Below are 21,177 nucleotides of genomic sequence, written 5' to 3'. Positions count from 1 at the left end.
GGAAGGTAGTGGATTCTTAGCAGTAGAGGCCTTCATTCCCTTGGGGCCTTGAGATATTGTTTCAGGGTCAGCATTATGGCTTTTGTAAAGTAATTGGTGAGAGTTAGGAACTCTGTAGTACCTATCAGGCTTGACTGGGGCAGGAGGCAGGGAATCCAGATTAAGGCAAGCCCCCGAGTAAACATCATCAAGTATGTCCAAGACAGGAGGTATCGCCAGAGGTCTGTGCTGAGGTAGCAAAAGAAATTCCCTAAGTCTTTTCTTGGAATCAGAAAAGTCTTGGCCTTCCCAATGGAAGTGTTCCCTCAAGGTATGCAAGGTTTCCCCAAAAGAAAAATCCTCTAGGGGAGATACAGAAGGAATGGACTGCTCTGCATCAGAATCTTCAAAAGGGGAGTACGAGTGTTCCTCTTCATCAGAATGTTCTGAAATAATGGAGCCCTGGTCAGAAGAGGGAGAATCTTCCTCCACTCTGGGTCTCTTGTCCGGAGGGGGTTGGGAACCCCTGATAAGAGTAATTAAATCCTCAGCCATTTTTAGCATCTGCTTTTTAGGCATGGGGCCTGGAGATGGGCCCTGTGCAACAGGCCTCTTGTGATGCATGGCTGATTTGGACTTAGTAAAGGCCTTTATGGAAAAGGAAGATGAAGGTCTAAAGACACCATGGGTGGAAGTGGACCTGTCCACATTAGGAGGCTCAACACTCACAGTGGCTTCGGAAGCTGTAGTCTGGGTATGGGCCGAGGCACCTGCGGTCTCAGTTACAGAAGACACCGCCAGAGAAGTGTCGTCGCTAGTCAGGGGCTGCGTAGGCGCCTGGCTGAGAACCGGACCACATGTAGCCGGTTTTGGCGTGGTGTCGGTGGAGACCGTGGGCCTCGCGTGTCGGTCTTTGTCCTTGCGTTTTTTGGACAAAACGGTAGTCGGAGTCTCCGACAACATTTTATAATCAAAAGCTTTACCAAAAAAGTGCTGGGCGAACTCCGCCCGACGCTTAATAGTGCGCTTATTGAAAGTAGTGCAAAAGCGACAGCCCGAGACGTCGTGGTCTGGGCCTAAACAAGGTATGCAGAGGGAATGGAAATCCTTATGCGGTATTTGCTTCCCACAAGAAATACAATTGTTAACTTTGTCTGACATCGGTCTGAGGCAAGAAAAGTTTCCCCAACGGGGTACTTAGCTTTAAAGAAGACTTTGGTTTCCAAATTTTTGTAATTTCAGGAGCTGGCCAACCGGCACTTGCGAACTGCTTCTGCTTCGGGCACCGCGCGGCAAAAAAAACTGAAGAAAATGGTGTCGGCTGTGTCTTATATACCCCTGTCGCACTGACATCAGGAAAGAAAGCGACAACAGCCGACGCCGGACCTAGACTTTGGAATTCGGCCGACCGAGGATCCGCCTGATGGCAGAGAACCCATCTGTGATTACTGCAGCTGTATGCACGATGAACATCAGGGATATATGCATTGATTGGGTCAAGTCTCATGCATGACAGATGGTTGAATAACAAAACACCTACTTTTTGGACAGAAGGGGTCTGGAAAGAGGCAAAAAGTGCAACACAAATTATGCTACAAGAACATATGCAAGCATGACCTCAGTGCTCCCTCCATCAACATGAACAACTTGTATTCTCTTGCCTTAAACAAGATTGCCTGGTAACAAGAAGTGAAGTAAGCTCTCATTATATATTAAACCAGCTTCGCAAGGAGAGCAGAGGATAAAAGAGCCCTCAGGAAGATCCGTGCCACTGATACCAGACCAACATCTGCCTACTGCTGCCCAGAGTTTGGAAAGGACTGCCACTTCTGAATCGGATGGCAGAGCCACAGAAGATGCTACTCAAACCAGTTCAACAGAGGCACAAACCCATGATCCTTGGGGTTCAAAGGATGCCTACTACTGTCAACGCATGCGAAGTTCCAGACTAAATGTATGTATTTTGGATCTTTTCTCACTAGGTTTTTTTTTGAAAAGAAGACTTTGCCAAGTCATATTTTCCCAGTAATCAAAGGCAAATAATTAAGCAAGCAAGCAAATACATAAAATACAACATCATTAATTACTGTTATGGTGAGTATTCTACAAAACTATACTCTTTTAGTGCCCTTGTTTTCAAAACAACTGACTTGGACTTTTACCTAGCCAGACTTTCTCAGTAAAAAAGGCAAATAAATAAATAAGTTAGTATGTAAGTGAGTAAATAAATAAATAAACAGCATTTTACACAGTCATAGTCTTTTAGTGTCCTTTTCTTCACAGGAACTGGCTTGATACCATAATGTTTTGAATATACATGGCAGCTGTTATACACTAGACTATGTCTTCTCTATCTCAGACTTGAGCTCTGTCTTTCGGGACTTTGATATTTCTCATTAAATCATTTGCTGGGATGTCTTGATGTCTTTAATTATTACTTGGCATAATGGCATTGCCAGATTAAGTTACTTTAGCTTTTCTGCCTCACTGAATATCAATTAAATACTTCATCATTAGATGCTCCATAAATGATACTGATTTAACTTAATAGCTTTCCTCAAAGTATCTTGGTTCTGGCTTGGCTGGAGCCATGCTTACATTTATTATTATGATTCACAGGATGGCCCAATGATGCTCAAGATCTATGCGTTGACATTTCATTCTTCTCTCATGACACCTGCTAATTCACTAGTTTTAACTATTTTTACCTGATGGTGGTATTGCCTTTCATTTGGCTTTTTGATTTTGCTATATTTATCATTCGATTCCTACATTAGTGTTATTTTCTACATTATCTAGTCTGATTTCTATATTTGCTTTAATCATTGATTGGTTCCACAGAGTTGACCTGGTGTCACTGACCTGCAACCCTCTGCTCAGTTGATTCCAGTATCATCAGTCTCTTTTTGGCTAATCATTGTTTATTTAGTTGTTTTCCTTTCCTTTTCTGGTTCATTATTAGACTTGCTGTATTCTGTTAGTATATCTTATAGCAGGGACAATCTTTTGGCTGTCCACTTGTATTATGTATCTCTGTCTAGACAGGTTTTTTTAATCATCTGTACATCATCCTTAGGAGACATGGAGTCAGGTGCAGCTTCTACCTGCTTGATGGGGTCCCATGCAGGGTAGTTATGCTATCGAGGGGCCATTATGTAATGATGTTTCCTGTTTTTCTATGTCTTGGTTGTACAGAATACACACGTTTCCTGATGACATTTCATTCTAGACAGCTGGCCGTTACTTTCCCTAGATCCATAAACAGGCAGTGCTCTGTGTCAAATCTGTCCAAAGCAAGCCATAAATTATATTTGATCTACTGCATTCTTCACATTTGGCTTTCGTGATAAAGACATGCCTGAATACCTTGGTTCTTATGTTGGCAGCTATTCTGTCCACTAAGTTTTCATTTAATCAGCATCCTTACCTGGATATAATTATATCAGATTTGCAATTTTTTATCATTTTCTACTGAAGCTGAAGCAGGCTTTAAGTAGTTTACCCAACACTTTCAAGTAGATCATGATCACAGGAGAAGATCATGATCACAGGAGAAAACTGTGGATACCTCTTTGTTTATGTTCTGCAAGACAGTATAATGACATTTCTTCAAGAGTTCATGGACGACCTTTGTCAAACAGATGTTGACCCAGACTTGACTGATTCTATGTGACTTCAAAATCCAGTTTGATAAGGAGCGTGAGCATCTGCAAAGTAATATATGTGCATTATGCAGGGATTTCCAGTTTACAAAGGTTATTACTTCTCTGATTAGTCATTATGGACATACAATGGACTCGAGCTCAGTATGATGACCGTTGGCTTGGAGATGAAGTTAGTCTCTTGGTCTGCCTACTACCTAATCACTTTGCAACAAAGTTCCTCTTGGTGGTGCACCCTGTCCCAACTATGAGCTTGTGCAGCATTAGATCTTCGGCTTGGCTACCCCTGATGTTCTTTGTCTTCTCCTAAAGAAGTTCTGTATTGGCCAGGTGCAACTGATTCAAGTGAACCTGCTACAGCCAGCATGGTCATATCATGAGAGGCAGGAATGCAACAGGAACATGTGAAGTCTTGTCATACCTTTGCAGAAGCTCAACCATGTTCCCACCCTAACCCTCCTTTAGACTATGTCCTCTCTTGCTCAATGACATGGCTGTCATGGGAATGCCCACACAACCACCCTCCCTCCCCTTTATTGACACACCTCCATCCCTTCCTCCTTCAACGTCTACTCTGCCACTAATCAAACTCAGGCCAGCTAGGCCATAGTCAAGGCTTTATCCCTCTACACCACTGAACTGGCATCCAAGGAATGTCATTTTGCTGTCTGGTTCTTCACGGCTAAGCTTGCCTCCATTAAGGTCAATGTGACACATAGTGAATCTCCTCAGGAGAACGATATTTGGCCTGACATTCCTTTTAGTTGTGAAATGATTTAATTGTGCTTGATTTATTTTATTCCATTTTCTTACATTCAAGTATTTTCAAACTACAACCCATGATGTTGACTCTTTCCTAACCAGATTTACTGGATTAATGTTGATAAAACAAAGGCATTTATAGTGAATACTGTTGAATCAAAAAAGCATTGCCAAAAAACACCTGCAAGCCCAGGAGATGTCCACTCCACCCCCACCCCCGCCCCCAATGCACACACATGCATATATATATATATATATATATATATATATATATATATATATATGTTTACACTGAAAACCTTGAAATTGCATCCTGCATCGGTCGACTGGCATGTGGTCAACTTGCAGTTTTTGGGTTGAACATTGTGCAGGGAGATCACAATTCAGTGATGAACAGGGAATTAGCCCATTTCCTCACTGTAGTGCAATCTCAGAGTTGGTATATTTAATGTGCAGGGGGTGGGGGGCATAGCCCCCCCCTGCAAAATAGTAGAATTAATGTACCGTTGACTGTAGAGTTTAATGGTATGTTAATGTGCATAACAAGAGGCGAGTGAAGTCACCTCCTGCTATGTCGAATACATTGAACCATGGTTGTCGATGTATTTATTTTCATTTGGGTTTCCTTTTTGGCATTCCAGATTCAGCATTTCGGGTCAACATTTTAAATGGTTGACCGAAACGGATTCAAAATGCCAATAGTAAACCATATATACACATATGCTAATTATGTAGTTGCACAACAGTGAAGAAAAGTGCAACCTCAGGGTTCACCAGAAATGTATTTTTGTCCAAACTGCATTCAACATAAAAGCCTTCTGTAATGCAACTGTATTCCAACTTATTATCCTTTGTCTGATGATCTTTGATTTGGTACTTTGCTGGGTTGTTAAGCCTCTTTGAATCTATTCTGTTTGCAGCTTCCTTGAAGGAGACTTTACTGACAATGACTCTTAAGAAATTTTTATTGATGTTTATAACCTAGAAATCATCCATCCTGCCTCAAAACTATCATTTATTTAAAAGGCTTTGGAGAAGGATGTTCTTGTATAGCTTGAGTATTATTTTAGGCAACATGACTTCTGTGATCCTTTTCAGTCTGAATTATGGATCTGCCATTGCAAAGTAGGTATTCTTACCAATAATTTTAATAACTTACTTGTGTTCTTATGCTCTTATGTCCTGTGGCAAGGCTAGCCACCTAACAGTGTGACCACTGACTCTAGATGACTGTCACTGTTAAGTGACACCCCAACACTATGAATGAAAACGGGAAAAAGAAGTTGTGGATGGATGAATAAACTGATAGATGGATATCCCAGGATAAAATGCTAAATTTGGAAATTGTTGTCCTTCATTTTGCAGAAGATTTTGAGATGGATGATCATGCAATCCTCATGGAATGACACTGGTCTTATTGCAAAATCTTACAGGTCATACTGGATTGGTTTGTCTCCTACCATCATATACATATTTAGAGGGTGGTGTCAGATGATAATTCACCTCATCATATCCCACATCTGAGGGTTCCACAACATCCATTTTAGGCTCTGTACTTGTCACCATGTATCGGCTTTGAAAAGGCTGAGCACATTAGAAGGAGATGGCAATAAGAGAACTGTTACACTGAATGTAAGCATCTCCATCTCTCAATCTCTCGTGGATTTTTTACAGCTCTGCACTCCCTTTCTGTTTATGTTGACTGCATCAATAAGTGAATGCTTACATTCTGAACAACACTATCAAAGGCAGCCAGTGACATGGAAGAGAAGGACCAAGTCCTAACTACAACCCAAGCAACCCAGGTTTGATTAGTAGTTTGTGCATGTGAGACTCTGACAGGGATGGATGGGAAAGCACATCTTGGGGGAATCTTCAATGATGGTCCTTAAAGGGAGGCATGGTCCAATGAAGGCAGTAGCCCTCAGACATGTGTTGACAAGCACAGGGAAAAGACACAGGGAAAGAAACCAGGTAAGTCATAACACACACACACACACACACACACACACACACACACACACACACACACACACACACACACACACACACACACACACACACACACACACACAGACACACACACACAAATCCCCCAGCTAAAGTTTGATGGCCAAGACACCCCTGGATGCACTTAAGATCTACACTGGACCCATCTCGTATCGAAGTATGTCCAGTGCTGATGTGAGAGTCTGTCAGACCTGACAATGTACATGGGGCACTGGGGTAGGAATGACATAAGGATGAAGCGGGGGGGCAAAAAAACCTTCACAAAATGCAAGACAACAGCTATGCCTATGGGTGTGTTCTCACTGTTGAGAATTTATCTTTTTAATCTTGGACCCCTACATTATCTCTGGTGAGGGTCTGAATTCTTGCCAAAGGTTCATGCTCTGGCATCTCAAGGTAATACTAAAGGACAAAGTGCCAACTGTCATGATGTGTGTCTGCTTCAGTCTAAGGAACATTGCTCATATCAAGCACATTTTATGACTGGATGCCCTAGCTGTGGTGGTTTCATCATGCCTCAAGTGCTGTAACTTTCTGCACCTGGGGCTTCTGATGTATAAGTCAGATCACCTACTGCTTGTGCAGAATTATATTTCCCAGTGGCTTACTGACACTTCATCTTTCCAACATATAACATCAGTTATTTAGAGCCTAGACTGGTTCCTTGTTTGATCACATGTATCTATAAAGTTCTTGTCCTTACATATCTGGCCCTTAATGTGTCCTCAGATAAAAAATATCCATTTGCTCCATATTGTCCTGTTTCTACTCTCCCTTCTGCTTCCCTTGGACTGCTGATGTTTTCAAGGGAGGGTCTGGAATTCTGTGGGATCCATATCTCAGCCTACAGACATTGAAAATAGGAGCAAAGGCACTTGGAAAATAGGAACATTCAGCTAAAAATCTGGACATTAAATTGGTATAACATTTGAATACCAAATAGCATATAACTCTTCAAACTTCCAGTAGGAATATGGAATACCTCTCAAAAACACTTTTAAAAAACAGTGAAAAATGCTGGAAAAATATAAGCACATTATCAAAGACCCAGTGTAAAATCCGTACACTTTAATGAACTGTATCACAAAATTCTGCCATACAAGGTCATTTATTTTTGATTTAAGAAAAATAAGTTGTAAGTCATGCATCTTTTTTCTTTAACTTACTGTTGCCACTAGTATGTTGGACATGAAGTGAATTTTTCTGTGTACTTGACAGCTTCAAAAATCACATGTAAAACTGCATGACAAGGTAACCAACCCCTAGAATAGAGACATACCTCCAAAAATAGGGACATCCTACATAAGGACTTAAAATAGGAATGTTACTCCAAAATACAGTTTTAAGGTCTGCTGGGATCTTGTTGCCTTATTCTTACTATGTTTTAGATTTGTGTGACACTTAAGTTTAAGACAATAAACATGAAATTGAAATGACATCTGTTAAATGCCTGCTATTAATATGTTTCTTGTCTCAGTAACACCTTTCAGATTGTACTTTCTTGTACTAGAGTAGACTGCTGACCTGCCACTCCTACAATAAAAGCAGGAAAGCAAAAATTATTCTGAAAACTGTATATGTTGCAAATACTGGTCTTGAAGAATGGATCATACTGCATGTAAACATTCTTTTAACCTAAAAGCTTATACATTGGAAGTACCAAATGTCTGGTACCATGAAAGAAGGTTCGGTCTCCTTTCCTGAAAAAGTTGGTCCTTAACATAAGAACTCTGATGAAGAAAGCTGTAACTACATTTACTGCAAAAATCAGTCTAGATATTTAAGTACAGCACATTTTTCTAGATATATCCTTTGCTGTGACTTAAAAGTAGCCTATTAACAGACTACACAGACATACATGCTTACATGTCAACAGCTTACTACAAAATGGCAGTCAGGCTCACATGTGCTCAGTATTTTTACACTTGTGCAAGCCCCTGGAAAGCCTCTTAAAGGTATACAAACATATTTTCCTACACTTGTCCCTCACTCCCCAGTTTCTTTAACTGGTGAACAGTACCAGCTGTTGAAATTTCTAGGCGGCTTCTTAAGCAAAACCCCTTTCAAAAACATTTTGACATGAGAATGCATTGTTAAAGGAGGATCCATGGGCAGACATGCTGAAATGGCCAATTAATTAACCTTACAGGAGGAGTAAGAAATGCCACAGGATAGTAACTTACACAAATATTGTAAAACTAGGGAACAACTAGCCCTGAATGGGCACTGGCTATGTTGCTGGCACCAAATATAAAAACATTTCCATTTGCTAATATATGATTTTTCTACTAGCAGGCCTTCCTGCCTCCATTAGTATTTTCTGCATGTCTTCAGTAAACAGGTGCCTAAGAGGAATTAAGATACCATCATCCAGGCAGTCAGTCAAAGTTTATTGGCCTTGGGAAGTATCAAACACCATTGTTCTTGTGTAAGTAGATCCAGTCTGTGTGGAAGACTGTGATAGCTGCCTATGGTCATTTCCAAAAGAAGGGAAAACCATGATTGCCTGGGCCAGAAGGGAGTCACAACAATGTTCTTGGGAGATTCTTTCTGAATCTTTAGAAGTACCCTGGTCATTAGCAAAAAGGGTGGAAAAGCATATAGGAACATGTCTGTCCAAGGAAAAGAAAAGGCATCTGTCTTCCGTATCTTCTTGCTTGACATACTGGAACAGAGTCTTGACAGCTGATTGTTCAGAGATGAGGTACAAACAGGTCGACTCAAGGAACTCCACACAGATGGAACAATTTGTGGAAAACCACCTGATCTTGTTTCCATTGAAGAGGGTCTGCCATACAATGTAGAATGCTTGCAGAGTGAGATTTTAATATGAAGCTATATCCCTAGCTAACATGGCAAGTCTGCAAAAGGGGTACAACCTAGTTCTCCTTTGCTTGTTGATGTATCACATGGCTGTAGTATTGTGAGTAACACCCTTAAGAGGACCTGAGGACCAAAGACAATTCAGAGAGTTGAGTGCCTTGATTAGGCTAAGCATCTCTTTTATATTTATATGCTTTCATTTGTCATTTGTGTCCAACACACCTTGCACTTTTATCTCTCCTGAATCTGCTCCCCAAGCAAAGTCTGAGCCACCTGTGTTGACTGACTGCTTTGTAACATGCAGGGATGAGGAGAGACATGAATTTAGGAATATCTGTTATCTCCACCAATTGATCTCTCTTCTGACAAACTCCAGCAAAAGGGATCTGAAAAGACACATGGTGTACCTGCTGGGACCAATGGGATTTCAGAAACTACTGTATATTTCTCATGTGGCATCTTGCCAGGGGTATCATGATAGTTATACAAGGTATTAGACCCAAAATCCTGAGTTATTCCCTTGTAGTGACAGAAGTTTGTATGGAAAACACAAAAACAGACCCAGATATAGAGTTGTTTCTTTTTCTTTGTAGAAGAAAAGCTCTTTGAACTGTGGTATCTAACTGACATCCAGAAACACAGTCCTGGAAGAAGGAGACAAGAAAGACTTTTGAATATTTTCTTAGAATCCCAACTTGTATAAGAAATCTCTTGCCCAAGATAGAGATTTTTAACCCTTTGAGAAAGACTCTGCAAAGATAAGCAAGTTGTCTAAGTATGGAAAAATGTGGAATTCCTGTACCCAGCAATGAGCTATAACTGGATCTTAGGCACTTTTTGAACAGGCTTGGTACAGTGGATAGTCCAAACAGTAAGGCAGAGAACTAATACTGTATTCCAGACACACAAAAATAACTGAAGTCTGGAAGAATAGGAATGTGATTATAAGTATCTTTTAAATCAAGTTTTACTAGGAAATTTGAAAGAGGAAGAAGAGGCAACAGGCTGTGAAGTGACATTGTTTACTTTTTGTGCACTGTCACAAAGAGGTTTAGAAAAGAAAGATCCAAAACTGGTCTGCAAGCATTTTCTTTATTTCTTTGGCACTAAAACATCTTTGAATAAACTCCTTTCCCACCTGGAAAGGGGAAACTGGTTCTATCACTCCCTGGGACAGCAAGTGATGGAGGACAGGAGGAAACAAAACAGTCTGGGCTGGAGGATGAGGAATTAACCTCTGGAAAGGAGGGATTTTCTCCCATTGCCATCTGTAACCTCGATGAATGATCTCCCAAACCCATTTGTCTGAAACTATATGTTGCCAAAGAGAAAAGTGGAGATTTTGACTTTCTGGAAGAAAATATGGCTGCCAGGGTAGGAGGGAGAACAAAGTCTCTTAAATAGTCATTTGGACTTACTGGACTGTCCTTGGCTTTGGGAGTTTCCAGAATTCTTCTTGGAACCCCCTTGCCATTTGTTCTTAAATGCATTTTGTTGATACAGTTCATTTTGTTTCTTACCAAAACTGGATGAGGAGTTAGGGAATCCCTTGGAAATTTTGGATATGGAGGGCCAAAAAACTTAGAGATTCCCTTTATCAACTTACCCCTTTCATCACGTTTTGATTTCCTCTTCAACAGAGGAGTCAAAAACTAAACCTCTGTCCAAAAGATAACTTTAAAATATCATTTTAAACATCATCGGAGAATGCAGCCATACAAACTTCCTCAAAACAGTACCAGTGGCCATATCCCCTGAAGAGGTATCAACATAATCATACACACATGGTAGAAATGAGAAGTGACTTGAACAGTGGAAGAAATTAAATTATTTCAATCAGCGTTTTCCACATAAGAAGAAACTGCAGACATATGAACCTGACAATTCAAGATTCTGAAAATCAAAGTTGCAAAAGCACAGACTTTTTTCCCATACTTATGAATAATATTCCCATCCTTATCAGAAATAGTAGGATTGTAATTATCTACATGCTTAGCAGAAGAAGGATTAACTGGGTCTATATTACATTCTCGAAAGGCTACAATGTTGAACCTGACATTGTCGACACGAGAATAGCGAAACTGCATCGAACAAGTAAACGGAATTCTCCGTACGGGGAGATTGCCATTTACTTCAATGTAGTGCGGTCTTGGAGTTGGTATATTCAAGTAGCGCGTGGGGGGGTGGCTGCCTACACTGTTTAGTTTTTTTTTTTCTGAACATTCGATGTTTTAACAGTTCGATCTCTAAAGTTCGACCTTTAGTGATTCGAGCTGTTAAATATTCGATGTTCTAATATAGACCCTGATTAACTAAAGCTATAGCTGTTGGACCAGATTTGGGTATAGTATGTAAAAACTTAAAAAAAAATGAGAACTTCATATATTCTCTCTGGCTTTTTAGGGGCAGCTGACTGACTGTCAGGAAAATTGCAGGCAGTAACACACACATCTTCCAAAGCTGACAGAACTGTAGGAAATGATGCAGGTTCTGAAACCTCCTTCTCTGTAACAGCTCATAGTATTTTATTTTGAAAATGAGAGACCTCAGTGTTCTCCCAGTGAAATCAGTTCTAGAACAGTCTCGGAGAAAGAGAACCCCCACAGGGAGAAAGTCAAAAATTGAGTTCTCCTCTGAGTCAGAATCAGAAATCTGAAGAGAAAGCTCCATATCTGTCCCTTCATTTTTCTGTCCAGATTCTGAATCTTGAGTCTCTTCAGGAAAGTATGTATTCCTCTTTCTTCTTTTCACCAGAAACTACTTTACAAGAAGGATCAATAAGCTGAATTAAACCCTGAGCCAGACCCAGTAAACTACTCCTGCCTAAGGAAATTTGAGGAGAAGTAGCTACAGCTTTAGTTTTCTGCTTCTTTTTGACAGGAAAAATGAGACCAACAGTGCTATTAATTGCAAGAGCATCTTCCCCAGAGATGGGCACAGCATTCTGACAAAACAGGGAAACCTTCCCTGTTCCCTCTCCCAGAACAAGAGTGGCTGTCCCCTGCCCACTGAGGGCTCCCCAACAGCCACAGAGGATGTGGCTAACCCCGTCCTAGTGGCTGTAGGTGTTAAACCTGAGGGATCTGGGATAAAATGTGAGTGAGCTGAGGTACAATAAATGTCCACAGAAGAGTCTCCCACCTGCAGCTCAGACAAATTGCTAGCCTGCTGTGATGGCAAAGGCTGTTTGCTTAAGTTTTTCTTTTTGTGGCTGGAAGAAGGACAGACAAATTGTTCCATGTTTAAGCCAAAAATGGCAGAAAATGCTGGTAAATGCAAAAAGTTTTTAAACATTACTTTTTTTTTACAGCTAAACACAATAAAAAGCACTTTAAAACATTTTTCCCAACCCCATAAGGTGACACAATTTCTCCAGAGAAAAAAATGGCTCTGAGTTACTTTAAGCAACTTTTAAAGTGACAGGAAAAAAGCACTCCCATTTAAAAGTAGAGTACAACATTGTGACATGCCATTAAAACATAAACTCTTAGCTTTAAAATAACTTTCTTGAAGAAGAAAATATCAACAATAAACAAAATTATTAAATGGAAGCCCCCCCCCCCCAAAGGAACTTATCTGTCCAGCAAAGGAACAGCACATGCCAACTGTCGATATTTGAAAGCCTCACAGAAGTGTACTCTTCTGTTTTAGTAAAGATCTGAAAAGCTTGGCACCCAAACTTGTCATTCATTCAGCTCACCTCAAGCAGCCTGACAGTTTGGGTGAATGGAAGGTGCCCTGAAGCTTTGGAAGCTGGTTGGCTATATATCTGTGGCAGGATAAAAAAAAAAAACATATAGCTTAGGCTGCTGCAGTACGGATCACTATGATGAACATCATCTGTTATACACATATATTCTGTCTAGGGGACACTAACAACCATACCACTTTAGTTGTGCTTGCATTGTTATCTGATCCACTTAAGACACATTTTCCATACCCCTATGTCAGGGTATAAATGACCACTCTCAGTATGTACATATGAAAATTATATAAAGTGAAGTTAAGCTAATGAAAATCTGATGATCCACCTTCATCACCTAAGTGCAAGCACGGCCAGGGGACACTGTAAACACATGGCTGGTAGATGCATTAGTAAACGCCCTGAGCAATCTGTGTTATACCTGACACATGGTAGTGTTATGCACTATTCCCACATAATCAAGAAACATCGCATTCATACATATACATATATGTACATATACATGTATACACACACACACACATATATATATATATATATATGTGTGTGTGTGTGTGTGTGTGTGTGTGTGTGTGTGTGTGTGTGTGTGTGCGCGTGTGTATATATATATATATATATATATATATATATATATATATATATATATATATATCTATATATATATATATATATATATATATATATATATATATATACATATATATATATAATATATATATTTACCAAGTGAAAAAAAACTTCCGTCAAAGTGGCTTTTTCATTGAGACAGAAAAATCTGGTACAGTTGACTGAAAACCAGCTGACTGAGAAGTACCGGCTCTTGTACTATGACATCACGGTACAGTAAGTTAACCAGATTAGTGAATTCTTGGAGTTGGTATATATAAATAGCAAAGGATGTGGGGGTGTAGGGGGACTTGCACCCTTGCAAAAATACTGATTGAGTACTTTGTTTTGATCTTTTGCGGGTCACTGTTTTTCTGTTTTGAGGATTTGAGGTCAATGGAGTTAGTCTCAATGGTTTGCACCTCGATGAACAGACACCATATACACATATACATGCTGTGACGTCCCAACACAGGACCAGTAAACAAGGAGCCTCAGTCCTCACCACTGGCACCAGTGGGGGACGTACACTGGGAGGATGATAAGGTACACACACAGTAATATCAGATGCAGCTCTCTGCAATTTCCCTTAAGAGCACACAGAGACCACAGTCCATCCAGGGCTGGTTTCTCCCTCTTACTCTAGATCCCCAATAAGACTCCCCACTGTTACAGCTATAGAGTTGAGACCGCAGCTGAGCGGGCAAGCCAAGACCTCCAGCACCCTCTCTGTCCAACCAGTGCTTCGTGTCCCTGCCCAAGTAGCTGACACACACACTCTTTGAGGTTTGAATTACACACACACACACACACACACACACACACACACACACACACACACACACACACACACACACACACACACACACACACACACATACACACACACACACACCTGGGAAAGGCTGGCACAGGTTTACTAGACATGCCTCCTTTTGCCCAGACTATAATGTAGTTATCACTGCCACTAGCCAGCTCATTATCATCTTCTTTAAGGCCCTTAACAAAGGGTGTCCAATCTTACTGTGTAATGTTACTATTAATACAAATGGTAGTTTGACAAAGAGCAAGGCTATTAGGAGTGGCCCACAGTTTCACCAAATAAATATGCAAGTACTCTCAGAACTTGAATATCTGTAGATAGATCACCCACAATGAAATGTTTAATTATATTTTACAATAAATAATAAACGGACAAGACAATACTAAATATATATCTACAGTGACATCAGAGTTCAAAATCACAGGACATATTTAAAACAACATTGCAGGACAGTCTCAAATAAATGAAGAAAAATATTTAAACTAATATTTGCTCTATTCCTGCTATATCTAAGAGAATTATACTATTCCCTAGTAACTTACGTAACAGCAAGGTAGATGTGGTGAATGGATCTTCTCTAGTTGCTGTTGCCAGGTCAAACACATAATACAGAATGCTGTGTCTATCTCAGAGAGTTTTCAAATTAATATCAAATATTGCTACTGGGCTAGCTTGCAGATTGACAATTTCTTGTCATCTGACTTCTAGTCCCAGGCCCAAAACAAATACTGATGGCAGCTGGTAGCATAAAATACATAGATAAGGGCTTTTCCTCAGATCTTAGGCAGATCCTAGAAGTCATAAAACAATTACCTTCCTACACATTTCAGAACTAGTAATTATTTCACCTTAAAGACAATACAGAAAACTTCTCAGCACAGACATTGTGTTTCCTTGCTGCCATAAAGTCATTTAATTTCAGCTATTTTTCTGAAGTTTTGCTGGACTGAAGTTAACCTCCTGTATTCCAGTTTCCATTGTTAAAATATATACATTTAAATAGTTACCATAGTGCATGTACATTTCTGTTCTATTCCAGTAGGGCATGCTATGGTTACATTTTAAAGACAAGCACTTTATAAAATATCTTTTCAATGGATTTACTTTAGAAGCTCGAAATACTGAAATATCGAAATTCAGTATTTCAAGCCCATAAAGTGGAATCCTGACAAGAGCGAAACCCAAGAAGCACAAAATTCAAAACCTCAAATACCAGAGGTTTTGAATTTCACTGTTCTGAGGTTTCGCTTTGTTTATGGATTCAGGTAAGTGTGTATGTGTTAAGGGTTTTTGGTAGGGGCTGTGGTGTATGTTAGTGTGTTTTGTTGCTGTGATGTGTGTCTGCGAGGAGAATGTAGCTTGTGTGGTGGTGTTTTGCATGTGTTTGTATGTAGTGTGACCTTGGCGTTAGAATATATAAGTAGAGGGGTCGTGGGGGGGGGCAGGGGGGCTGGCCCCCCTGCAAAAACGTAGTAAAAACTCTGTGAGATGTTATTTCTAGCTGCTTTATAGTTTTCAATGATTTGAGATACGATGTTATGAGTTTTCGACGATTTGGTCTTGATGATTTGAAATTCGATGAAATGATAATTCGATTATATGAAGTGGAACCATATATATATATATATATATATATATATATATATATATATATATATATATCTACACACACACACACACATATATATATATATGTATGTATGCATACTCACAAACTGAACTAGATATGGTGTATCTAAGTTGAAGTTTCATGCACAGTGCAAAGCTTATATTACAACCGCAAGTATTTTTAGTACAGAGGAGAGCAGCAAATAAGGACAAATTCCAGAAATAGTTATATTAAAGTGGAGTGCCCTTACAAATAATGCACAACTTAAATGTAATCTAAGAAATTCCACGTTTACTATAAAAGTGACTGCACAACATAGGAGCAGAGGTGGCTTAGCACAGAGCAAGACGGTACTAATAGTTTGAAGTGGACACTAGAATTCAGAATGTTCATTAGTGATATTAACAAGCAGTACTCTGATGGCAGATAAGCTCTGATGTTTAAGTATTAATGATGAGTTTCTATACATGTGTTACAATGTGCCTTTTGCATTTGACAGAAACATCACAAATGTTGAAGGTAACCATTTCTAATCAGGTAATTTCCACTGTGCCGCCTATATTTACTGTAACACAGCTTGTCAAATCACAGATGAAAATGCCAAAGTAATTCTACATGTTGCTTGTCTTTTACCCATGCAGGTGAGGAGTGAAGCCTTAAAGCACAAACCGGATCACCAAACACTTACCAACATAACCAGGGGTTCCACATGCTGTTGACATGACATCACCAGTTCCTTCCATTTTTGATAATCCAAAATCACTGATCATGATTTTTGATTCTTCATGTGGACTGTAATACAACAAATTTTCTGGCTGGAAAGAAAGAAAGAGTACAGGACAAAGCAGATTAACTATAAAATAACAGTACAACGTATACAACATGAGTTTTGTTAATTAATTGAATACTAAATAAACAATTATACATGCTTGAAAAAAACAAAACTGGCAGTATGGAGCTTTGAAATACTCCAGCAATTAAATATTCATCAATTTTTACACCACTGCATTTTGTCATTATTTAGAACCATTACTCTTCTACCAGATAGAGCTGCGGTGGTGGCACTGCGGTAGCGTTGTCGCCTCACAGTAAGACGTTGTCCTGTTCGATTCTCAGCTAAAGCGTCTTCTGTGTGGAGACATGCGTGAATGGGCGTACCTTCATTGAAGGTTGTGCGTCAGGCCTGGCAAGTCGGTACGTAAAAATCTACTGCCAATAATTAGCAGACCGGAGTTCCGCTGTGGCGACCCCTAACCAGGAAAAGACGAAAGATACACACACACACTCTCTTCTACCAGACACAGTCTTATTCAGAGCAATACAAGTTAAGATCAGTTTTGTAAGTTTGTTATTGACAGGCTGTGATCGAAGCATTACATAGATCTAATGTAATTCTCTGCTGTCCATTCAAGTTTTAGTATATGACCTTTGACACTGCACAAACTTTTGTTTTTTTGCTGATATTTGAGTTGTCACTTCATCATGTTCTTTGGTAAATAAGCATACCATCTTAGGAGCTTAAAAAAGTATGTTTTCTTTATTATTATACAATGACTGTCCATTAACATTCAAAAATGAGCACACTGATTGGTCAGCTCAACCAGAGTGCCCACTGTAAATCGAGCATATACCAATAGAAAGAATTCTAGTCACCTCGTTCCTTTATTATCCACTTGAATACTGTGTGCCACATAAGTCCACTGCTCAGTCAAACAAACCTAAAAGGATACTTATGTTTAATCAGTCTAAATGTTACAAAAACAATAATTTATAATAATTTACATATTTCTTCTAATTAATGGTGCCTTGCTTTCTTAAGTCTTGTCATCAGCATCAACACAAAACATTGCAGTAAAAGCAAAGGCAATGTTACATGATAAGTATTATAATGAAAAAGTGTACAATTTTTCCACTGAAATAACTGCATACAGACATTTGAGTAATTTGGATACCATTAACATGTACTATGACTCTTACAAGGGGGAAAAAAAGAAGTTATGTCCTTACCATAACGTTCCATGTGGAGTGTTCATCTCACCTTTGTTCTTACACACGGGTTCGGAGCCGATCCTCGGCTCCGAGTCGGCTGCATCACAAAGCTCTGAATCTCAGAGAAGCTCGAGACCAGCCCATATCCCACAATCCTCCCTGCCATTACTCAGATCTAGTTTGCATACAAACCAGACCAAAAGATCCAACACCTCCGGTGCAAGAACTATACACTCTCTCAGACATTCAGAGACACTCTCTCACCATAGCAATAACTAATCGTAGAAACATATACCCCATGATACACGGGACTATATGCCCCGGAAGGGGTTAAGATAAGTCGATCAGAATCTAATCCTACTAGTTCTTCCAAAACACGTGGGGAGGGGAAGGGAGGGAATGTAAGAACAAAGGCGAGATGAACACTCCACATGGAACGTTATGGTAAGGACATAACTTCTTTATGTGAGAGTGTTCAATCTCGCCGTTTGTTCTTACACACGGGTGGCGTCCCTAGCTCCGTCACCGTGAGTGACTTATGGAAGAACATTCCTAAGCACAGTGGAACCAAACGATGTCCTGTCTTTGGAGACTTTGTCCACTCTATAATGAGTGATGAAAGTATGTGGCTTAGACCACGTGGCTGCTGCACAAATAGTGTCCAAAGGCAAGCGAGCTGCATGAGCTAAGGAAGTGGAGACGGATCTGGTAGAATGGGCCTTAGGTTTGGTGGGTAAGGACTGATTTGATTTAGAGTATACAAAGGCTATACAGTCAGCAAGCCATTTAGATAGTGTACGTTTAGTAATTGCCATGATCCTTTTATTGTCTGCAAATGCGACGAAGAGCTGATCTGTTTTCCTGTAAGCTTTGGTCCTATCCAAATAAAATCTTAATTGCCTGTGAACATCCAACTTGTGCAGCATATACTCCAGTTTGTTAGTATGGTTCTTGAAAAAGGTAGGGAGTTCTATAGACTGGTTAATATTCGTAACTGAACATACCTTTGGAAGGAAAGATGGATTTGTACGCAAAGAGACTCTATCTGGATGGAATATCAAGTAAGGTGGTCTGACCGATAATGCTTGCAACTCTGATACTCTATGAGCTGAGGTCACAGCGACGAGGAACAGAGTCTTCCATGATAAGAACTTTAAGAGGCAGGATGAAGCAGGTACAAAGGGTGGCAACATGAGTTGCGACAGTAACAAATTTAAGTTCCATGGAAAGAAAGGTTTTCTGACGGGCGGCCTAAGATGGATGGTTCCTTTCATAAAGGCCTTACAAAGTCTGTGAGACATAATGGGAGAACCTTCCTCACCAATATGGAAGTTTGATATGGCCGCCAACTGTACTCTTAGTGTGGAAGTAGAAGCTCCTTCGTGAAAGAGGATAGATAAGAATTCTAAAACTTTATGTAGAGGAGCTACCAAGGGGTCTAAGTGTTGGCTAGACACCCAGTACACAAAGTGTTTCCACTTACTCCTGTAGAGTTTAGTAGTGGAAGCTTTATGAGAAGCAACCAGAATGTGTTGAACTGCCGGGGAGAGTAGATCAGACCTGGCTAGGCAGGGAAGCGGAGCAGCCAAGCTGCTAGTTTGAGGGACTGAAGAGACGGATGAGGAACTCCCAACGAATGGGTCAGTAGATCTGGTACTGGGTCCAGAATCCACGGTTCCTCTATTTGATAGGCTCGAAGAAAGGGGAACCATATCTGCCGAGGCCAGAATGGGGCTATGAGTATTATTGTCCTTTCCAGGTTCCTGGCTTTCTGTAGAAATCTGGGAAACAAGTGAGTAGGTGGAAATGCGTATAGGAGACCCGGGGGGCCAATTGTGTATCAGTGCGTCCCTGGGGACATCCCCCGGAGGGGGTAGAAGGGCAAAGTAGCTTCTGCATTTTGCATTCAATGGGGAAGCAAACAGATTGCAGCAAGGCTGGCCCCATTTCGGAAGATCTTTTCCGCCATCTGTGGATTGAGGGACCACTCGTGAGGTAACAGGATGGCTCTGCTCAACCTGTCCGCAATGACGCTGGATGACCCCGGGATGTGCGTTGCTATCAGAAAGCGACCCGTGGACTCTGCCCATTGCCAAATTCTCATGGCCTCTCTGCATAACGGGTAAGACCGTGTTCCCCCTTGCTTGTTTATGTACCAGACCACAGACATGTTGTCCGTCTGAACTGCTACTGTTCCTAGAGGTAAGAGGGCTTGGAAGTGCTGCAATGCCAGGAACACCACCCTCAGCTCCAGAACATTTATGTGTAGAGTGTACTCCATGTTGGACCATTCCCCTTGGACTGTTCTTCCCTGAAAAAGCCCCCCCCACCCTATCAGGGAAGCGTCCGTGGTTATTGTGGCCGTTGGACTGGGTAGAACAAACGGACGACCCATAGTGAGGTTCTGATTGCACACCCACCATGAGAGGTCCCGTCTGCAAGAGTCTGTTATCAGAATCTCGTGTGCTAGGGGTAAGTGTTGGAACGACCACTGCGCGAACAGCAGCCATTGTAGGATCCTCATGTGTAACCTTCTCATAGGAACTGCGATTAGTGATGCTGCCATTAGTCCCAAAACTTTCAACACCAGTTTGGCCGGGGTTTTCTTGCTCTCTAGTAGAAGAAGAACCTGCTGTTTGAGGGTTGACGCCCTTATTGGAGGGAGCTTTAGCAATGTTGATCATGTATCTAGGTCTGCTCCGATGAATGAAATACGCTGTGAGGGCGATAAGCAAGACTTTTCGAAGTTTATCGAAATCCCTAGGTGGGAACAAAGGTTGATTGTGTAGTCTCTGGCTTGCAAGAGGCGGCGCTCAGTGGTGGCGGTGAGGAGCCAGTCGTCCAGATAGGGAAACACCTGGAATCCTTGTCATCTCAAGTGAGACGCAACTACTGCCATGCATTTGGTGAATACCCTGGGGGCTGAGGTGAGTCCAAAGGGCAGAGCTCGAAACTGAAAGTGACTGGCTCAAAGCTGGAAGCGCAGGTGATCTCTGGACGGTCTGGCCATTTTGATGTGGTAGTACGCGTCTTTGAGATCTATAGAGCACATCCAATCGTCCTTCTGTAAGAATGGAAGGATCGATTGAAGCGTGACCATCCGGAACTTTTCCTTCTTCACGAAGGTGTTGAGATTGCTGAGATCTAAGATCGGTCTCCAGTCCCCTGTCTTTTTTGGAACTAAAAAGAACCTTGAGTAAGTTCCGGATCC

General features: G+C 40.8%; 1 protein-coding gene across 1 annotated transcript in view; it reads right to left on the bottom strand.

Moving 5' to 3' along the window:
* CAMK1D (calcium/calmodulin dependent protein kinase ID) overlaps positions 1–21,177 on the bottom strand; it is a 2,521,771-nt gene that overhangs the window by 445,098 nt on the left and 2,055,496 nt on the right. Inside the window, exon 5 of the mRNA XM_044088260.1 lies at positions 16,666–16,792. Coding sequence (XP_043944195.1) covers positions 16,666–16,792 — 127 coding nt within the window. The remainder of the gene's footprint in view (positions 1–16,665; positions 16,793–21,177) is intronic.

Source organism: Protopterus annectens, chromosome 11.part0, assembly GCF_019279795.1.
Source record: "Protopterus annectens isolate FY-2018-M chromosome 11.part0, PAN1.0, whole genome shotgun sequence".
In the NCBI taxonomy this organism is placed as follows: Eukaryota; Metazoa; Chordata; order Ceratodontiformes; family Protopteridae; genus Protopterus; species Protopterus annectens.
This window is presented reverse-complemented; position numbering and strand designations above follow the sequence as displayed.